The sequence below is a fragment of the Salmo trutta genome, chromosome 37 (genome assembly GCF_901001165.1).
Source record: "Salmo trutta chromosome 37, fSalTru1.1, whole genome shotgun sequence".
In the NCBI taxonomy this organism is placed as follows: Eukaryota; Metazoa; Chordata; class Actinopteri; order Salmoniformes; family Salmonidae; genus Salmo; species Salmo trutta.
In genome coordinates, this window is record NC_042993.1 from 22,297,288 (window position 1) to 22,317,176 (window position 19,889).

The window sequence follows — 19,889 nt, forward strand, 5'->3', positions numbered from 1 at the left end:
AGGAATTCATTCTCAACACTCAATCCTACTATGATGCAGATCATGGGTACTGGATTGGCCTGACTGACATAGCAGAAGACAGTCAATGGCTTTGGGTTGATGGACGTAATCAGAATCTGACTGATGTGTAAGGACATTCCAATCAGTATAAATACAACAAAGAAACATGTTGCCTACAACAATTCTTCACTAAGGGCTGGATTCAATCGGTACCGTGGAAGGTCCGCATTATAGCTTGATTGAAATGTAAAATCAATGTTCCCACGTTCGCAGACTGCATTCACGGTAAATGCTTCAAATCTTAACGTGGATCTTCCACGACACAGATTGTTTTTTCATTCATTGTATTCTTTTCACAGGTTTTGGAAGCATCAACCTGTGCGGGGTCATGATTGTGCTTTAACTAACCCAAACAATGCACCTTTGGCTAATTGGAATGCTGAATCATATGGTCAGGGTAAATTGAGCCACGTTCACAGTCAAAGATCTATTGTAAAGAGTATTTAAAAATAAACACTCATTGTGCAGGGCTTTCATAGGTTCCGCTTTTAATAAAATCACTATTTTATAAACAATGCAATACTTCTAAATCAGCAGCTTTAATTGGCACTTGTACCTCATCACACAAAGTAGTAAGGAAAGTTTATTGAGCAAAGAAAATACATTACTGTGCTCATACATAGCAACCTCATATCTGATGTTGATATCACATTGTTTAAAACATCCATGTTGAGAATATTAACAATACAGAACACCGTACAAGAAGCTGTATAAAAACACTAGTTGACGACAATCTATATTTTCTTATTACAGTCTGTAGTTGAATCTTTCCATACAAATAAATATGTTGACAAGAAACAAAACATCCTTTTTGCATGGTGTTGCAATAAGCGTTAATTAAAAATATACTGCATTTCATTCGATGGTTTCATGTGTCTATAAGATGTATTAGAGCGCTGACCCAAATCCCTGACCTGTTTCCTCTCCAACAAGGCAACCACTAGTCCTCATCAAACTGGTTCCTGTTGTTTAGCTTTCTTTTTCTTTTTTAGAGGTATGGAGTCCAATACATCGTGCAACCTGTCCTCTACGGTCTGCTTGACCTCTTTGCATTTTTTTTTTGTACCTTTTATTTTAGGTTCCTCCACCGTTCTCACTTCCTCTATTGCTCCATTCCGTTTCTTTTTTGGAGGGGAGTCCGCCACAGTTTCTGATTGGTTGGTTTCTCTATCTTTAGAGTGTTCCATCTCCTCAGCCACGTCTTTGTTCTTGGAGGACTTCTTCTTCTTCTTCTTGGTAGTAGTGTCTGAGTCAGTCTGTTGCCGAGTGGCACCTTCTCCCTCCGAAGCCTCTTCACCACCTCCTCCGGCTTCACTCTCTATAGAAATGACATCAGTTTCACACACCTCTCCATTTAGATGACAGCTCTCGCCCTCTTCCAACACCTTCCTCTGTTTTGAACGTTTCCTCTTGGTTGGCTGAGGGTTGTCTGCTGTATTATCTTCCACAGACGTTAGTTCTTCCTCTACAGGAACCACCGCCACCTCCCCAGTGTTCTCCTTTAAACTTTTCCTCTTTTTTTTCTTTTTCACCTTCATTTCCATGTTGGTACTTCCGGAGACAACAGCAGAATCAGCATTCAATTCAGCCACATTCTCACGGGTATCCTCTGAGTGATTCTTCCTCTTTTTGGCCTTCTTCCCCGGGGTCTCATGCGTCAGTTCATCCTCAGGGATCTGGGCAGCTGGTTGGGTAGTGGTGGTGACGCTATCTGGTGTTGCAGCCGCTAGTTGGTTTTTCTTGCCATACTTTGCCATGAACTCTTGCTCCTGCTGCTCCAGTCTGGCTAGCTTGGCACTCATGGTAAGGCCGTGTCTGGCTCCTCTGTTGCAAACAGGAATAGGGACAAACAATGTTTAGCTTCCTAATTAAGACCAGGTTCAAGCCCTTCACCAACAGCATGCACCAAGATAGGACACACATTCATGTGATTTGTTTATGGTTTATTACAAACGTATTGGTGACAAGCAACTTACTTGTGAGCGGTGCGTCCTCCACAAGCCTTCACCAGGTCAGCGTCTGATAGCCTATGCAAAGGGAGAGGGAAATAGCATTTATTATTTAAACCTGTGCGTACATAAAACCACTGTCGTTAACGTATGTATGGGTTTAATCTGCACATTCACATGAAAACAAATAACCTTCACAAACTGATATCAATCCCTGTATGGTGGTGGATGGTATTGGGCAGTGAGGTTCTTACTTGGTGGTGCTGGAGAGGTCCAGTCTCTGGTCCTCATCGTCAGAGCTGCTATCTGTACTGGAGGACTTCTGCTCTGGCTGCTCCAGTCCTGCCAGGAGGGTGGCAGACTAGGAGGAAGAGAAATAAAACCGTTGCAGTCCATATCATTAGCCTAAGTGCAGTATCTTTCTGTACTATCAAGAGAGCTCATTGGCACAGATATGGGTGTGTTCCAGTTGGATTTGTTTTTCTGTACCTTCACAAAGCATCCATAAAGTTTGTCTCTTCCCAACATGGCTTTCGTTGGCTTCTTGTTGGAGATCATTCCTTCCTCTTCCTCCTCCACCAACTTCTTCACCTGCACACCATTCTAGAACAGAAAGGTAGAGATATAGCCTAGGCCCAATGTAAGTGTGTGAATGTGCGTGGCCTAGTGGTAAAATAATCTTTCATTTCACACACCCATTCTGAGGACTTACCTCACCAGATTCCACTTCCAGGCTAGAAGATGCTTTGTTGAAGACATGGTCCCACCAATGGAAGGTGAACTGCTCCCCTTGACGATGTCCCACCCCTCCCTTGTCACATTTCACTTTGACTTTGATAGCCTCAGATATACCATTCTCCTGCCGGCCAAGACCTTTACCTGTGAACAGTGAGGGGTCTTCTATTAGATCTAGTTACCATTCATAACACAGAATTAGATACGACTGGCAACTACTACTAGTAGTGACATCAAACATTCAGGCTGCTGCACAGACACTACGGAGGCTCTAGTCTAGAGCGCCCGGTTAAATTGTGTTTGAGAGCATTTTTTTTTTACACTCGAAATCGTTAAATTAGTGAGAAATAGATGTCATTGTTGCAATAGTTTGTGAGTGGGCAACATAGACATTCATCTTAAATGGACATGTTTAATTATTTTGTCATATTGAATATTGCGCTAATTTCCCTAATGTGGACAGTTTGTTACTACCTTACAAGCTTGCATTTTCAAACCATAAAATGTTGTGGAATTACATATCCTTTTACCTCAGATTGTTGATGTTTGTATAAAAGAATATAGTTATCACGATGACATAAGATTTATTGCTCAAAACAGATCAATATCTTTGGTTTTGTACCGTTGATTGTCACACGTGCTGGGATGCGCAGAACACGGCGTTAATGAAATGGCACGAAAAAGTTGGGTCAGTCTCTCTTTAAAAGTTGCTGGCCAAACACCAAATGGAGTTGACAATCAAACTATCACTTAAATAACAGCCAACCGTTGTCACTGTTGATATCCGATGGGTCGTGATAACTTAAACTAATCACAACGTTTGGGTTAACAGTGGTTTGTTCCCTTTTTCGTGATGGCGAAATCAACATCCGACATCCCAAAATATAGATCGCAGCCTTCTATAAATTCTCATCTAACCAACCATGTACAGGTTATTCCATGATTCTGTGTGGCCTTTGAATAATGCTAGTTTAAACAGCGCTACACTCCAAACATTTACCCCCTGTTCAACACTTCAAAATGTAGCTAGCAGTCTTCTAGAAATTCTCCTCTAACCAGTGATGTACACATTCCATGTGGTTTTCGATATGAGTGATTGACAAATAAGCAGTGTGTTTCTTTTTCTGTTTTGGCGACCCCCAAATGAAAATGCATCACCCCAATGTAGCCCACTGTCTTCTGCAGGTTGTTCTCTAACCAGTGATGTAAAAATATGTCCAGTTGTCATGTGGTTTTTAGTTTCAACAGCACATACAACCTTTTTGGTGCATAAAAAAATACAAGTAATATGATTACTAATTGTTGCACATGTATGATAGTACATTTTATGTTTTCAAGATAAACTGTTTCTGATTATTGATTTGGACACGTTAAAACTGTTGACATTGGGCTATTTATCCAAATGTCTTGTCAACAGGAAGCAGTGCCAGCATCATTTTCAACACAAGTTTCAGGAATACAAATTGAACTTTGAACATTCATTTCCAAAGGTATTGTACTTAAATCAGGTAAAAACTGCCGAATGAGTCCAAAAACGTGCTCTGATGGATTTATTTTGACGATATACCAGAAATCATCAAAACTTGTTTGCTCTGCTTACTAATGTAATTTACAAGCAAGTTCAAGCTGACATATGTATAACGTTACACTTGATATAGAAACTCATGCCTGTAATCTTAAGATGTTCATTAGCTAGCATAATTGCCCATCATTAAATGACTATACCGTACTGTTACTAAATACATTTCTGAAAATCTAACAACGTTACCTTGTTCCCAGCCATGACGCAGTAGCTGTTGCTCTGCAAACTTCAGTCCACGGCTCTTTTCCTTAACAGTTCCTGCCATTTATTTCTAAAGAAATGAACATGTTAGCTATATTACAATGCATTTGACAGGTCTTCAGTCTCAGATCTCAACATTTATGCATTAGATAGTTGAACAGTAATGCACAAAGAACACTATTTTCTCAAATATAATATACAAATTCTGTTTGCAAGTCCGCAAAAAAGTTCAGTTTGGGTTTAGCTAACAAGCTAGCTAGCTAGTTTTAAGAGAACATTCATGCAAGTCATTACTGTGCTAATAAGGGCTGGCTATGAAATCATAAACAACGACCGGGGTAATGATACAAATTATTTTACCTTGTCTGGTTATCTAGACTCACATTGTTGTTCAAAAGGGATAAATAAAAACGTTTTCACAGTTCTACTGGAACCATGAGGTAAATTCAGCAGGCTGACATGGCACCGGAAAAGACTACGCTTCTTATTCTTCTTCGATGAGGTTTAACCGCGGTTGGCATCCAATAAATGTTGCATTACCGCCACCTACTAGACTGGAGAAAAACTCCCTTATACTTTGCTTGTAAATACAAAATATTAAAAAATCACCAAATACCCTACCATCTAACCCTACACTCACCACCCTACTCCACTATTTAAATCTATCTAGGCCTAACTCAGGCCTGAAAGGACAAGTCACCACCACAGAACACACACTGTAACTCTTCTGACGTTAAGTCTCATACACCCAAATACCTCTCTGTAGCGTCCACCACAACCTTAATTTTCTGCGACTTACATTCCATCCCTGTAGTACAGTTGAAAACCATTGCTATAAATGCAAAAAAATCCAATCTTACTGAAGCATACAATACCAGTCGATTGATTGAACACACCTTCTCATTCAATGGTTTTTATTTTTACTATTTTCTACATCATAGAATAATAGTGAAGACATCAAAACTATGAAATAACACATATGGAATCATGTAGTAACCAAAATAATGTTAAACAAATCAAAATATATTTTATATTTGAGATTCTTCAAAGTAGCCACCCTTTGCCTTGATGACAACTTTGGACACCCTTGGCATTTTCTCGACCAGCTTCACCTGGAATGCTTTTACAACAGTCTTGAAGGAGTTACCACATATGCTGAGCACTTGTTGGATGCTTTTCCTTCACTCTGCGGTACAACTCATCCCAAACCATCTCAATTGGGTTGAGGTTGGGTGATTGAGGAGGCCAGGTCATCTGATGCAGCACTCCATCACTCTCATTCTTTGTGGTAAAATAGTCCTTACACAGCCTGGAGGTGTGTTTTGGGTCATTGTCCTGTTGAAAAACAAATGATAGTCCCACTAAGCGCAAACCAGATGGGATGGCATATCACTGCAGAATGCTGTGGTAGCCATGCTGGTTAAGTGTGCCTTGAATTCTAAATAAATCACTGACAATATCACCAGCAAAGCACCCCCACACCATCACACCTCCTCCATGCTTCACGGTGGGAACCACACATGCAGAGATCATCTGTTCACCTAGTCTGTGTCTAACAAAAAACAAAAATCTCAAATTTAGACTCATCAGACCAAAGGACAGATTTCCACCAGTCTAATGTCCATTGCTCGTGTTTCTTGGCCCAAGCAAGTCTCTTCTTATTATTGGTATCCTTTAGAAGTGGTTTCTTTGCATCAATTCGACCATGAAGGCCTGTTTCATGCAGTCTCCTCTGAACAGTTGATGTTAAGATGTGTCTGTTACTTGAACTCTGTGAAGCATTTATTTGGGCTGCAATTTCTGAGGCTGGTAACTCTAATGAACTTATCCTCTGCAGCAGAGGTAACTCTGGGTCTTACTTTCCTGTGGCGATCCTCATGAGTGCCAGTTTCATCATAGTGCTTGATGGTTTTTACAACTGTACTTGAAGAAACTGGAATTTTCCCAGATTGACTGACCATGACTTAAAGTAATAATGAACTGTTGTTTCACTTTGCTTATTTGAGCAGTTCTTGCCATAATATTGCCTTGGTCTTTTACCAAATAGGGCTATCTTCTGTATACCACCCCTACCTTGTCACAACAGAACTGATTGACTCAAACGCATTAAATGAGGAAATAAATTCCACAAATGAGCTTTTAACAAGGCACACCTGTTAATTGAAATGCATTCCAGGTGATGACCTCATGAAGCTGTTTGAGAGAATGCCAAGATTGTGAAAAGCTGTCATCAAGGCAATGGGTGGCAATTTTGAAGAATCTCAAATATATTTGGATTTGTTTAACACTTTTTTGGTTACTACATGATTCCATATGTGCTATTTCATAGTTTTGATGTCTTCACTATTATTCTACAATGTAGAAAATAGTAAAAAAAAAATAAAAAAAACCCTGGAATGAGTAGGTGTATCCAAACTTTGACTGGTACTGTATATCACTTGTTGGCCTATCCCTCTGTACTGGTACAGATCTACTACAGTACTCACACCACTCCTCTCAAAGTCCCTCCCCCTTGACCCATCTTCCTCTACTTTCTTCAGTGCCTCAGAATATGATAACTTCTGCACTACTCTAGCCCTGAAAACCTCAACCTGCCTCTCTTGCACTGGACATTTCTGATCCACTGTCCCATGGGCACCCCTACAATTAACACATATCCTGTGTTGTAAAGTACTTAAGTAAAAATACTTGAAAGTAGTACTTTAGAAGTTTTTCTTTAGAAGTTTTTCTGTACTTTACTTTACTATTTTTGACAACTTTTACTTCACTACATTCCTAAAGAAAATAATGTACTTTTTACTCAATACATTTTCCTTGACACCCAAAAGTACTCGTTACATTTTGAATGCTTTGCAGGACAGGAACATTGTCCAATTCACACACTTATCAAGAGAACATCCCTGGTCACCCTACTGCCTCTGATCTGGCGGACTCACTAAACACACATGCTTCGTCTGTAAATTATGTCAGTGTTGGAGTGTGTCACTGGCTATCTGTACTTTAAAATAACAAGAAAATGGTGCCGTCTGGTTTTCTTAATATAAGGAATTTGACATTTTAATTTACCTTTTGATACTTATGTATATTTTAGCAATTACATTTACTTTTGATACTTAAGTATATTTAAAACCAAATACTTTTATACTTTTACTCAGGTAGTATTTTACTGGATAACTTTCACTTTTACTTGAGTCATTTTCTATTAAGGTATATTTACTTTTGCTCAAGTTTGACAATTGGGTACTTTTCCCACCACTGCACATATCTCTACTTTCCCCAATGCTACACATTTCTTTGTCTCATGCCCTTATGCACACTTCTCACACAAACACCGTGAATCTCCCCCTTCATTTGAAATGACTAAACACTGAGGTGTATTCTTTACGTTTCTTAAACGGAAGCAAACTGAACGAAACGGGGAGGGACCTAGCGGAATTTGTCCAATTGTAACTCTCGTTTGGACCACAGGAGGTTGGTGGCACATTGGTGGCACCTTAATTGGGGAGGACGGTCTCGTGGTAATGACTGGAGTGGAATTAGTGGAATGGTATCAAATACATCAAACACATGGTTTCCATGTGCAGTCTCCACTGGTTTGGACAAATGATTACACCCCCGACGAGCACAATTGGCAACGTTCTGAACTTGTTTTCAGTTTTAGTTGATTAGAAGTGGTTTTGAATTTGCAAATAATCCTTACTTAATTGATAAATGTTGTACTTGCGAGCCAAAATGAACATTGCCATTGTCATTCCAATACCAACCCTTACCCAATACATACGTGAAAGTTGCAGAAGGCTGTTGAGGGGAGGATGGCTCATAATAACGGCTGGAACGGAGCTAATGTAATGGCATTAAACACATGGAAACCATGTGTTTGATACCATTCCACCTATTCTGCTCCAATTAAGGTGCCACAAACCTTCTGTGTTGAAACTACAGTAATTTGAAACAAATGTGCCCAATATCCTTCCAATAGTGGACTCTTGATTAGCCTGTCACAGTTCTGACAGTTAGCCTACCTGCCCCCTTGTTTTTGCCAACCTGCCTCCTAGGGTCCCAATGGAGAAACCCCATGTTGGGGCCCCAGAGAAAATTGCATTGTGATAACGTTTTCATCAACTGCTGTTTCCACAACCTTTCCAACTTATACCCATCCTGTTTGTAACATTTGTACACGTTTCTTATAATTATGGAGCCTATGGGAAGCTATCTAGACATTGTAATTGTTTTACTTATCATGCTTTGAAAATGTCAATGATACATAATTAATATCATATTTTATCACAATATGTTTATATTTTAAAGCAGCAGCTTGCCACAATGAGTAAAGCTTTCATAATCCACCAGGGGTCATATGAGATAGAGAGAGAGAGCAATCTGCAAATCAACAGATGGGCCAGGGTCAAGCACATCTTTACATAATATGTAATTAGTCTTATTACATGATTTTCTGCAGCTCAATTGATTTTAACTTTGCTTTTGAATTTGTGTAGAGACATAGGCTACAGTTCCATTCTAACTGCGTCCCCAGGCTCAATTAGTGCATAGCAGGCAGGTGGACATGATTAGTTCCATCCTACAGGAGTCCAGTCAGGCTTTGTCTCAGAGGACCCTGGTTGGGCACTCTAGCCTACAGGAAACCATTTTATGTTTTCTGTGGGTTCTTGGTTTCCTCATGACAAGGATGTGTGCGCCATTAACCCACCATGCAGTGCTGTCTATCTGTGTAAACACTCAGCGGCAGGAAAAACACACGTCCTGAAGTCCCCAGTTATCATCACCAGCCTACTGTTTACCAGGAAACTCTTCTCTTGTTGCCTTACAGTCCCTATAAACCACCCAGACACACAGTTATCACAGCAGTCGCAACATATATTGTGAGCCAGAAATACCCAATGTCAATAAAACGTGTGTCCAGTGTCTGGTCGTGTTCAACCTCCCTGTCCTGAAACACTGTGACTCACTGGGGGAGTGGGAAACCCCAAGAGGAAAGATAGATTAGCAAAAAATGGATGATGTGCAGTATGCATACTGCAATTTTTCAACAGGAGTACATTTAAATGACTACGCCAATACAACACCAGGCCTACTATGTTGAATTATTGGTTCTGTACAGTGGTAATAAATGATTTAAAGATGCCTTCATCAAACATTGCATCTACATGATGTCACTGATGCACTAGGTCTGTCTACCTGCACTAAAGGCCTAATCTAGCATGCAATGAGTTCTTCATTTTCCCATCAAGTAGTCATTGGTCCTTATTTCTTACAATCTGAGCCACAAATTCCTGACCATATCTCCCCATCCACTTCTTCAGATCTTAAACTAGGCTACTGTAATGAATAGCGATCATGTATGACAAAGAGTTGATAAAAACGTGCACTTTGACGTCATCACCTATTAGTTCAATCCCACTTAAACTGTATCAACCATATACTTTAGGCCTCCGACAAGATAATAAATCAATTTGACAATTTAGTTTTTGTTTATTGTGAAAAGTACAATTGTAATCAAATGTTTACTATTCTATAATTATCTCTCTCTCTCTCTCTGTCTCCCCTTTCTCTCTCTCTCTCTCGTTCTTCTTTCCTGTTAATTTTTCAGTTCGCTACTTGCCTCTCCTCCTCTCAATCCACAATCTGCGACTACAGACCCTCCCCCGATGGATGCGGCAGAAACCAATACACTGAAATTGTGAAGTTATGCTACTGCACTTTCTTCACTGACTTCATCTGGAAATCATTTTCCACCGCTGGAAATTTGTTATAATATCTTGAGGTAGTTTACTTGGAGATTTTTCGTCGTATAAATAGACTATCGCCGCAAATAGAGTGGATTAACAACAAATGCTTTTCACCCAGGTGAGTGCAGAAAATGTATGCGTTGAGAAAACAAACGATAAAGTCTCTATTGTAAAGTTATTATGCCTGATTATTCGCAGATTATTGAAACTGTAACGGCCATGTTTAGATCTGTATGTTTTTTTTATTCTCTCCCATACTGTTGTCTTTCTCTTTTCTCTGAAGTACAGCACACACAGTAATACATCCTGACATGTCTGCATATTACCATATATATCAGTAGATAGAAAATAACACGTGAAAACTGAACATTTGTATTTGGAATGCTGTTTCTGTGAGTATTTCTTGTCATGAATGTTTGCTGGGGCATAGCCATATCCTCAATCTTCATAACTAAACTGGGTCAATTAATATTTTGCTAGAAGGATTAGCCTACAGCCTTGATATGCAAAACATGATCTGACTATCATAGAGTGCCATCTTAATGTGTATTGTTTGTTCAGGCTTGCAGTTGCTTGGTTTAGGGTTCAAGTTGTTTCAAAGATGGTTCCACTTGCCTGCCCCCCCCCCCCCCCCCCCCCATCTGAAGTCAGGAGGACTGCAAGATGTCATCCACATAAAAGTGCCTGAAATGTGAACCTCAACCTGCATATTGTTACAAATATATAACGTTTTTCATCTTTATTAATGATGTTTATTTTCATCACATCGAGTATAGTAACTGTAATTATATTAGCAATAAAGAATATAGGTGCATTCATGTTACTGTATCTTAACTAGGCCTAGTTGTTTGTTTTTTCAAGACTTCCTCTTAAATATCTAGGAAAGTATAATGACTGTAATGACAAAACAGCAGAACTCAACTCATAACAGAGATGTTGGCTAGAACACACTCATTTTCAGGCCTCCAGATTGTTTTATTGACTAGTCATAACTAGGACAGCTCTCGTCTAAAGCTGCTGTCCTACTATCTGTGACACACAAACCTTTTATGTGCAGGCAGTATGTCCTCCATTAGAGAATGTCGAGCAGAGGAAGTCAGTGGGAGTAGGTCGGTTGTTGTTTCCTTACGCCAAACGGCCAGCCTCCGCCTCTGTTGTCTTTTCATTTTATTAAGCGCCTCTTGGGAATTCCAAGATCTCAATTGACCTGGAGGCCTATGTTGTGGCAAGGCCAGATTCGTGACTAATGGCAACGAAGCGTGGGGATGAGGTGGTTGTCACTTCTAGCAGTGTGGAACACATTGTGACACGGTCTGAGTGGCTGAGTCAACTTTCAACACTTCAAGTTGAAAACATACCAAATGGGACAATCATAGTGAGTCCTCTGGTGGATCTGACACACCCAGTGGTTTTCATATCTATGTGGAGCACATTTCCTCTTTGGATGACACATACACTTTTTCTATGGCTATTTCTTATTGTTTTAAAGGTGAGGTATATGTCTGTTTTCACCCAGCTTTCCCTTAGGACTGCAGACTGGCCTAAAATCCTCTAGTGTAGTACCCAAAGAGAACTTATGAATGGAGGCTCTTGGGAGAACCTGGCGCGGTTGCACATAGAAACACTTTAGCACTCAACACCTGGAAATGAAAGATAGGATATGTGATTTACACAGTAAGCCGCTGCCACCTGGACCTGACAGCACCTAAACTCCCATCTACTGTGCTCTCCAAGACAGCTCACCAAAATCCTCAGGAAAACACATTGATATCCGTCTGTAGTCAGCTGACCTCTTTACAAAAGTAGATACCCACTGGGCACGGATGTCAATTCAACATCTATTCCAAGTTAGTTCAATGTAATTTAATTGAAATAATATGGAAACATCATTCATTCAACCAGCGTGTGCCCAGTGGGTAAACCAAGATTCCGTGTGGATTTTTCTGTCTAATGTCCATACATACTGCTCTGCACATCTACAGTACACCTCTTGGATATGTGTCTGTTCGTCTACAGACTGTTACTGCCATCAGTGAGTACTGTATGTAGATTTGGTGATCTCTTTTCTGTCTGTGGTCTAACTACAGATTCCTCTCTTAAATCAAACAGCTGGAGTTTATCCATTGCTCTCCTCTGGCTGGCCTTCTATGACTATCTGTTTCTCCATCCAAGAGGTGAAGTATGGAGGTCTGGTGAGCCATCAGACATGTTTTGGTTTGGGATGACACTGGCCAGACACACCAGAGCCGAGGTAGAAATAGAACGAGTAGAGATGAGGTAAATGTAGTTACAGTATATTTGCTTCATGTTAATTTTGTCTTCCAAATGGCAGAAACCCTCTGTTTAAAAAGGTTTATTGTAACGCCACATAGTACACCCAGTCTCTATGGGTTTTCTTTTGAAAGCCATGGCTTTTCATGAAAAGGTTTATACCAGGTCACACACAATTTGTGTGTTGTTATTGAGTTAAGATTGTAGTTGTGGATCCTTGCTTGTTTTCTATCCAAACATGTCACTTTATGGACTCAAAACATTGTTTATATAGAAGGTGGATTAATGGTTATACTGTACAGAGGGTCTGGTTCTTACAAGGTTTTTTGACATCGTAGTCTGGCAAATGTAATGTTGTCAAATCTACAAAGCAATCTCCCAATTGATAAACCTCCTAGGGATTTTCTCCCCAGCCAAAGTGATTGTCAATACTAAAATTAATACTTGAATGATTTGATGATTGGTCAATCTCGTCTTTTCAGTCTTTTGTGCAGATAAATCATCGTAATGGAAAACAGCCAAGAGCAATGGCACGTTCAAAAGAAGGTGACAGAGATGTAATATTCCTACCACATGCTTGTATAAGTCTCTCAACCCCTTATGCTCTGCAGTCATGTAGATAATTTGGAGCAGATACGACTGCAGCCATGCAAGACGTGGTTTTGACCGGTTTTGCTGTGGAACATGGACAGTTACTATAGGCTCTGGCTCAAATAAACCTCCATAAAGAACAGTTGGTTTGGATAGAGGATCGAGGGGGAGAGGACTGGAAGGGGTTAATGGAGTGACCACAAAGTACTTGTACTGTGGTGAGTGTCTTTGGAGCTGCTTGTGTTGTTGGTTGTTTGGGTGGGTGGGTGATGTTGGGTAGGGAGGGTGGTATTGTGGAGGCGTGGTGGAGACATGTGTAATTAAGATTTGGGGGCCTGTTCTGGTGCCTCTCGTTTCATGCGGTGTTTATAGAGGAAGGCTGTAACAAACAGAAACCTGAGCTGTAGAGGGAGGAAATGTATCCCCTTTAATGTCTCATTGCTTTCTCAGGCCGTCTTGAGAAAATGGTTGTGTTTTTTCCACTCTTCGTTGCTTTCAGCAGCTGGTGTGAGGTCATTTATGTAAATGAAGCAAGAGCCATTTATTTTCTCAACTGTTGGATAAGATGTCATATTTACAATATAATGTGAATTCTGAATGTTAAAATAAATAACTGTTATGTCATGCTTGGCACCCCATTGACATGTATTTGTAGAGCTCCACTTGATGTTTTTCCCAGTTCCCGACCTACAGCCAACCCAGTCGTCCACCAGCTGTGTGGAGCAGTGATTCCATGGCTCTCCATCATGCGTTTTATGAGATTCCCTCCCCTCACAAACATTTCCATTATTCAGGTTAGGTAATAAAAGGGAGAGTTAGTCACAGAGAAATGCAGAATGAGAGAGTATCCCTCGTCAACATCATCGTTATTCAAAACAACAGTCTATGTTAGCGTCCCAATGGATTTGCTCTTGGAAACTCTGGGTTCAGCAATGCCAGGTATGATGGTGTTGGTAGAGGATAGTTTTTATTTTACCCGCCAGAATCCCTCCTCAGTTGTGTTTACTTGTCAGAGGAAGGGAAGGTTGGGATGCAGACCTGGGTTTACAGGCAAGATGTTTCCTATCCGCTTCCTATTGTTTGTCCTAGTTCTGTCTCCCTGCGCTCCACAGCGATGAGCGAGGGGAAGAGCTAGGAGAATGTGGACTTGTGGGGGTTTGGGAGACTGGGATGTTTTAACTTAGTTTACTGCTATGTTTATCTGCCATGGTGCAAAAAGAAAACTATCAAAATAAAGAAAGTCGCACACTCCATGTATAATCTCCCAGCAATTTAATGGGTATTTATCATCGTTTCGGTATCACTGTGCCTTCCTTAGGGTCCTTTCTCAGGGTCCTTCCTCACCTTGAGGAAGGCACAGTGATGCCGAAATGTTGGTAAATACCCATTAAATTGCTGGGAGATTATATATGGAGTGTGCGACTTTCTTTATTTTGATAGTTTATAGTTTATTCGCTCTTAGTCAGCACCTCCACACAAACTATTATTCTTGGTGTGCGCCAGCTCATGTTTTTTATCAGATAAACAGAGCAGAACAAACAAACTATTTGGGCCAAGAGACAGCTTGGCCCATGTGTTTTATAAGAGGTGAGCGAGCACATGAGTTAGTAGAGTCAATATTGAGCCATCTTGTTTAAATGGTAGAATGACCTATATGATCAAGATGACCCCATTTAAAGGATGCTTTTGGAGTAGTGCTGAAGGAAAGGAAGAAGCATTAACACTTACTTTTACAGTGTGTTAACTACAAGGAAATGACTGAGTACCTACTCACAGCTATAGCAATTTATAGTTATTAGTTGTTAGGCTACCATTAGAGCACGCCGAATTTCAACTCCAACTTTTTTTATTTTTTTTACATCAGTTCAGATCTCTACTGATTAGTTCCCACTTTGCACACAGAAAAATAAAGTGTTACATTCATTTGCCGTTTCCTTGATTGGCGAAGATCATACCCAAAGAGGAAGGGATGCTCCTGGCCCCTCTCCTTCCTCGCCTGCCCCCCGTGTTATTTGCCCAGGACGTCCTGTGTGGTGGCGGTGGTGTGCATCTGGCCCTTGTCTCCAGTTGCCCCCTGCCTTCCTGTTCTGTCGAGCAGACCTGCAGGTGTGACACAAAACATTTGTTTTACCATATCTTTACATTTGGCATGCATAACGCCCACATGGCTGCCACCTATAGGTCTCAAAATAGGTTACAGCACCACTGCTGTGAAAAGCATAGTCGCAAAGACAAAGCATAGAAACATTTTTAAGGGTTCACCTTCAGGGTAGCACACGTGGCTCAAGTTCTACAGTGAAAAAATAAAACAATTTGTTTGGTCTTTAACTTCCAAAGGCTCAGAACCAGGCCCATCTGGAGAGGGAGAACTTTTGGTTCTGTGAAGAAAAAGCTGCGATAAAAGGATTACATTAATAAGGAGCAGATTTCCTCCTCGCCCTCCAAAGGCAGCGCACTGAAGTCCAGAGGCAGGCCAGTAAATCAATTGGGTTTAACTGAGAGGAATTTACTGGCCCAGACTGAACTTCCTGGAAAAACAGAGGTAGTAGAGATAGAGAAAGAAAGAAAGAGACAAATACCTTATGATACGCATCCCCCTCTTAGTTCTACCTCTGGTTACTGTCCCATTGAGTTATTTTTGCTAACATGTCACAGAACCTTTCTGATGTGCAGTCATTCAGCCATAATGCAGACAGAGGGACGAGTCTGTAGATGCACATCTGCCTGCACGTGTTTAGCTCTGTGTCTTTTACATTTAGGGGGGTACATGAGGTAAATAAATGCCCAGATGGGACACCATTATTACTCCCCAAACAGGAAATGATGCCCAGAACTCATCCTGTAAATTTAAAGAAGATGAACAACAACAACAACAGAGAAAATATATACCAACAGCTACCCAAATGGGTTCCACCTCGAGCCTATCCCACTGACTGCAAATAAACTGGCCAGCTAGTTACATTAGCAGGGTTGTCTTAATCGAAAGCAGATGCTGCATGGTCGTAGTCTGTTATCGTAATTTGCTCTCAGTTTCATAGAACTGTGAAGTAAAAAAACAATGTCAAGGCCCAGTGCAGTCAAAATTCTGTTTTTACTGTGTTTTGTATAATATTATACAACAGCTGATGAGACAAAAAAAATGTAAAAGTATGAACAAATGTGTTCAGTGTTATTTCCTGATAGTTCTGCATTGCACCAAAACCTATATATTAGGAATTATCATGCCTGTATTGGAGAAATACTTAAACTAAGGTATACTGTAACATCCAAATCTGTGTTACTGTAACCTATCAGGGCCACTGTGGGTCCTGTTGAGATCATGGTCCGTTAGCCTTCGTGTTAGCCAAGGCAGAGGGGGTTTGATACCACACCCTGCCGCTGGAGAGGGGACTGCAGCTAACATCTGGGACTACAGTAGTATGCAATATGCATGGGATTCAGCCAAGGGAAAGGGGATAGTGGCTAGAGATGGAAAGTGTGAGTGCACACACTTGTTGTGGGGGAGGGCATGTGAGGCCTCAATGAAGTCACTGTAGGTCTCTGTATGTGCCCATCTGTGTTTATGTGGATGTGTGATGGAAGTTTTTTAGATGACCAGGCAATTTTTGCTGTCCACATCAGTTCAGCATTTCCTTTTGTTAGAGAACATTCTGCTTGGCTGTTTCCCTTAGTGAGAAAATACCAAACAAAACATTATTGGAATACTGTACTAGTGCTGCTCTACGGCCGATGATTAATTGGGTAATGATTGACAGACCGCAAAATTGAGGAAGTACGAGAGGCAGAGAGTGTTTTTGAATTTGCCACCGACAGTGTAGTAAATCCAGATGTGCACAGTGCACAGACTACAGTGTGGTCATAAAACAGGCATGGCTTTTCTAGACTTGGATGATCATAAGGAGGAGGATTGATTTCGTAACAAAAGTGAAGTGCCTATAGAAAAACCAAACGTCATTTGAGGACCATAGAAGCAGGTCAAGATAACATTATTACTCTCTTTTGGTATTTTTATCTTTTGACATATAGGTTGAATTAGTGGCCAGTTGATGAACTTAGACACAAGGGCTTTTGTCAGTTATTAGTCATTGGTCAAAGTGTTTAGCTGGGTTTTTTGTATTCTGATGGTCCACTAAAGATTTCAAAGGCTTGTGACCTCTTGGCCTTGTTGTGTATGTTGGAAGAACCCAGAAGAAAACAAACGTGGATGAAAAGCTGAGTGTAATGTCTGGTAGTGTCATGAGAAAATCAGCCGAGGACGATACACATCATCTAGAATAATTCACTAGAGGTTCCCACAATACTCTGGGCCGCTGAAAAGGACAGAGAAGTTGAGTGAAAGTGACAGCATGAAGGAAAAGAGCATGGAGAACAAAATCATGATTGAGGAAATTAGATTGATGTTGTGGTGGAAATGATGGAAAAATAGATAAGATGTGGGACAGACTGGGAGAGGATATTTTCGAAGAATATTGAAAGACTGCAATCTGCAGTGTCAAGCTCAAATTGGCGGTGGTCATGGTAGCCATATTATTGTCATCACTTGCTACCCATCCAGTGCGTTTGTGTGAGTACGTTAAGCTGTTCTTTGTCTGTGCTTGACGTCCGGCCTTGTGTATGCGACGATCACTTGTGTTTAGAAAGTACCATACACGTTCTTTATGATGAAGTCCACTTTTGTTCATAGAATTATGTACATTCATATGTGTAGTGTGACATCATGAGGAGGGTGATGTGTTGAGGTATGACTGGTGTCTTGAGTTTATAACCCCTCTTTCTCGTACACAAACAACCTTGACACCTTACAGACTCATATCTCTTCACTGTCACGCGCCAAGGCCCTGTTCTAACTTTCATCCAATGACTTGGACGAGCATCGTGATCATGGCATCAAGTGTGAAGTGATTCAAGGGGTAGTATAACAATAGGATTGTGGGGTCCAGGGCACCACAGGGTGACTCACAGAGACCTTCAGACTATAGGGAACTTCCGGTTGTAATGTCACCGCCATATTGTAGTAGGAGAGGTGATTTCACTACAGGGTATGGCAGGAAGAGCAAAGGAAGGGGCAGTTCTGAACAAACAAGCTACCGATGATGATTCATACTGCAACACCAGAACAATCAACATGATTATCAGGATGTCTAGAAGTCATAACACAAATTGTGTAATTGTGACATTCTCAAATGATGTAGTCATTTATCGTTTCGATATTCAAGACCTGTATGTCAGGATGTTACAGTATTTATTGAGGATAATTATGGTAAATATTAATCTACAGCTGAGGATTCGGTTATAATGGGGTTATAGGATTAGTGGATTGTTCTTTTATACCAACTAAACTGTACTAAACAGCTTGTCTACAGCATGGAGGTACATTCACTATGAAAGCTCACTGTACACGCGTGTGGTCTCTAGAATAATACCACTTGATTCTATGGTAATTACATATCCAGAATCCTGAACTGTTGCTGGAGCCATCTCTGCGATGGTCTCACAATAATGCTAATGGTGTGGTCTTTTGACCGTGTTCTTGCTGTGTGCGTTTACAGTCAAGCCTGTGTTTTCTGGTTATGGTTTGTGGAAAGTCTTTTTTTTTCAACAAGAAGCGCATGTGTCTCCGCACACATTATGATCCCCAGGACATTACGGCACATATAATTACTGCTCTGTATGGTCATGTCCCTCCAAAACCTCAGCCAGGGCCTCCATTTTAGGTTTTCCACCATTTCATATAGTTAAGCTTGCATAAAAAATACTATGAAGACCCTAAACTATGCTTTTTAATCTGAGGTGAGTGTTTTGGGGTGTACTGTACATGTACATATGCATGTGTTTTTGTTCTAGCTAGAGTACTCTGGAGTGTTTGTGTTTGTGAGGACTCCTACACTTTCCTTGACCGACAAAACCACAGTCACTCTGCCTGTGGTTATGGTCTGGAGTGTGCCGGCCCTAGAGGTAGTTTACACTGTGTGGCTAGCTGGTTGCAGACGAGAACACACAAGCCCTCACTGTGGAGCGATGCCACAGGGATGGACTCAACTTGGCCAAACGCCCAACACAACAAGAGAGAATGTGTTCCAAGAGTGTCAGTACAACACGTTTCAGTTGGCCAGGCATTCATACCAACCTTATCATATGGATATATTAGGTCTGAATGACCATGCATGAACTAGCTTCAAGTATTACCTTAACAACACCATAAGGCACATATTCCATGGCTGACTGTTCGGCCATGTGTAGAGCTCATGTTGATGTTCCCATAAGGCCCAAAACAACAACATTACCATGGTACCCTTATCAACCCTGCCTCCGTTATCTATTTCAGTCTGTTCAGTGTCGCCCTATTGACAGTGCCTATGACATACGTTTTCTACACCAGAACCACATGACCAACATCACAGGGATAGAGTCTAACACATCCACCCCAACTCTGGTTCATCAGACTGCTAGAGCTGCTCTCTAGGAGTAGAGGAAAAGGTGTGACCATCATGTAGACCTCCTGACCCAATCATCTGGTATTTGGGGGCCCCTCGACCTCCAGGTCTGGGGCCCGCCAACCTTTTTCTTTTTGGGGGGGGGGCCCCTGGAGGTTGGGGACCCCCGCATAGCATATGTTAGAAAAATGTGTACCCTGCGTTCGGTAATCTGTCCCTGCTCACACACAGGCCCTGGACCACAAAAGAATCGGGTGCGTGTCCCTCGTTTCCCTCAGATAGCATATGATAGCAAAATGTGTAGAATTGCTGGAAATTA

The 19,889-nt window shown here is 41.0% G+C and overlaps 2 protein-coding genes across 5 annotated transcripts in view; one reads left to right on the top strand and one right to left on the bottom strand.

Annotated features, from left to right (window-relative positions):
- Positions 1-526: 526 nt before the first annotated feature.
- Positions 527-5,019, bottom strand: gpatch4 (G patch domain containing 4). Of its 2 annotated transcripts, none has more exons than XM_029737133.1 (7): positions 4,888-5,019; positions 4,513-4,597; positions 2,722-2,888; positions 2,499-2,612; positions 2,264-2,370; positions 2,037-2,087; positions 527-1,884 (listed from the first exon to the last, which is right to left on the bottom strand). In XM_029737133.1, the coding sequence occupies exons 2-7, from the start codon at positions 4,589-4,591 to the stop codon at positions 1,011-1,013; spliced, it is 1,392 nt and encodes a 463-aa protein (XP_029592993.1). In that variant the 5' UTR covers positions 4,592-4,597; positions 4,888-5,019; the 3' UTR covers positions 527-1,010. The 2 variants fall into 2 exon arrangements, with proteins under 2 accessions (XP_029592993.1, XP_029592994.1); XM_029737134.1 differs by having other exon boundaries at positions 4,911-5,006.
- Positions 5,020-10,118: 5,099 nt separating this feature from the next.
- Positions 10,119-19,889, top strand: part of LOC115176814 (platelet endothelial aggregation receptor 1) — a 33,953-nt gene continuing 24,182 nt past the window's right edge. Inside the window, exon 1 of one of the 3 annotated variants that reach the window (XM_029737137.1) lies at positions 10,119-10,392. Coding sequence is in view for 2 of the 3 variants with exons in the window: in XM_029737136.1 (XP_029592996.1) it covers positions 12,481-12,551 (71 nt within the window). In the remaining variant the exon portion in view is untranslated. Of the gene's footprint in view, positions 10,393-12,377; positions 12,552-19,889 lie in introns of those variants that run through there. The other 2 variants (XM_029737136.1, XM_029737135.1) reach the window with 2 other exon arrangements.

Coding starts and splice junctions, on each gene's coding strand:
- gpatch4 (XM_029737133.1), bottom strand. CDS start 4,591: ATGGCAGGAACTGTTAAGGAAAAGAGCCGTGGACTGAAGTTTGCAGAG. Junction 2,613..2,721: donor TGGAAGTGGAATCTGGTGAG/GTAAGTCCTCAG, acceptor TTTCTGTTCTAG/AATGGTGTGCAGGTGAAGAA. Junction 1,885..2,036: donor GGAGGACGCACCGCTCACAA/GTAAGTTGCTTG, acceptor TGTTTGCAACAG/AGGAGCCAGACACGGCCTTA.